The 2206-nt window shown below is 35.6% G+C and overlaps 1 protein-coding gene across 1 annotated transcript; it reads left to right on the top strand.

Moving 5' to 3' along the window:
- On the top strand, positions 388–1559 carry LOC104698982 (glycine-rich protein 3-like). The gene is made up of 2 exons (XM_010414350.2): positions 388–538; positions 935–1559. Exons 1-2 carry the CDS (start codon positions 451–453, stop codon positions 1264–1266), a joined length of 420 nt encoding a protein of 139 aa, XP_010412652.1. The 5' UTR covers positions 388–450; the 3' UTR covers positions 1267–1559.

Consider the following 2206-nt stretch of genomic DNA (forward strand, 5'->3'; position numbering starts at 1 on the left):
AATGTATATAGGTTTAAAAATCTGTCGACTAAGATTGGATATACGTATCAACAACAGTGGAAGACTTTTCTGTCCAAAGAAATAACAGTGATGTTACAATAATCTAATAATGAAGTTCTTGTATGTCTTTATATGTGTGAATGCGCTGGGTTTAAGATGTTTATCGATATATCCAAAACACTTGTGGGGATGACATTTATGGAGTTTCAAAATTATTTACAATGAATCCAACATCTAACCATAAGGGGACCCGACGCAATTAACGAGCATACATACTTAGACTTTTCTACTGTGATCAAGTACTCCTTTCTTTTTTTGTTGGCTTACTGATTAGTTAGTTTGACTTTTCTCATATCCTCCTTCTCATTTTCTATAAATAGAAGCCATGCAGGGTAACATTTTATCCATAACTTGTTTTTCCATACTAAGAGAGTTTAAGCAGTTGAAGAAATGGCTTCCAAGGCTTTGGTTCTGTTAGGTCTCTTTGCAGTTCTTCTTGTCGTCTCAGAAGTGGCCGCAGCAGCTGAGGCACAGTCCGGTACGTAAAATGATTATATATAGATTTCAGTCTATTTAATATCTTCCTTTGGAGGCTAATTGAACCCGAACTAACGTTACATTTGATGATGCGTCCTATGAATTTTCCCGTCGAAGTCCCGACTGTTAGCTTGAAGAACAGTCAATTATTTGGAGTCACTATAGCCAAAAACACTTGTTTTAATCCTCACTATGTTTTTCAGACCATCTGAAAGACTGAAACAATATCTTCAACGTATGTTTAGTGCAAATAATATCTTAGAACGTATATTATATAAGTCGTTAAAAAAGAGAAACTAAAGATTATAGTTTGTATATTTAAAAAAAGTTCTAAAGAGAAAAGCTAGTTTAACCGTGGTGGACATGCTAGATTGAAATAATTTGTTGTTTTGGACAGGCACAGTGAAGAATGAGGAAATTGTGCAACCTGATCAATATGGTGGAGGTTACAACAACGGAGGAGGAGGCTACAATAATGGAGGAGGAGGTTACAACAACGGAGGAGGAGGTTACAACAATGGAGGAGGAGGTTATAACAATGGAGGAGGAGGGTATAACAACGGAGGAGGAGGGTACAACAGAGGAGGAGGCTACAACAGAGGAGGAGGATACAACCGCGGAGGGGGTGGGGGTTACTGCCGCCACGGCTGCTGCTACAGAGGTTACCGTGGCTGCTCAAGGTGTTGCTCGTATGCTGGAGAAGCTGTTCAGACTCAGCCCGGTCACTAAAACAAAATCATCAATTCCCCACCATGCATAATTGCATTATGTGTGTATCACTTTTAAGTAAACCATGGTGCGATTTTAATGAAGTGCCTCAAGTATTTGAGGCAAGATAGATTAAGACGATAACTATGGGAATAAAGTTTGAAAATAATACTTGTAAGATGTGCTGTTTGCGTAATCGTGTGTACTTTTATGTTAATATCGTCTTTCGGTTTTGGATAACGGCACTGTTACATATACTTTATGTTACCGTTATTCATACTCTCAGGTTGGGAGATAAACTTTCTGTGGCCAAAGCAATTAATGTTCATAATGTAACTAGTCGTCCACTTGGCACCCGGCTCGCCGCAAACCCCACCAGCTACATGTAGTTACATATTTATCTTATTGATCAATATATCGATAGAGACTTTTCAAACATGAAAATATATATGTTTTTAGTTCTTATAATTATATATATATATTTTTTTAAGATTAGCTCACTACAAAATTCTTAAGTAATTAGAGAATTTAGTGATCCTAAACAAAATTTGTCTGTTTTGTTGGTTTTTTTCAAAAATTGAATAATTTGATCTAAAGAATAATCTTGTGATTTCATAAGAAAAAAAAAAGAAGTGATTAACACAAAATCTAGATTTAGCGTGTTTAAAAGGATATAGCGATATCTTTGAGAAAAAGGTGAAACCAAGCCCACCTCCATAATTAAGCTGCATAATGATGCACTAGTAATCAAATTAGAAAGAGCTAATTAAAATGTTTCGATTGAAAGATATTGATGATTTTTATATACATGCATGGTGCACTTGCGCAACTAACTGATTTTCGTGAAATGAATTAAACATAGTTTGACAGTAATCAGTTATATGAACATGGACGTAAACATTAATGTATGTATGAAAGAGATCCTTAAAACGTTATAGGTAGAGTTATCTCATTTTCTTCG

This window comes from Camelina sativa, chromosome 1 (assembly GCF_000633955.1).
Source record: "Camelina sativa cultivar DH55 chromosome 1, Cs, whole genome shotgun sequence".
Classification (NCBI taxonomy): Eukaryota; Viridiplantae; Streptophyta; class Magnoliopsida; order Brassicales; family Brassicaceae; genus Camelina; species Camelina sativa.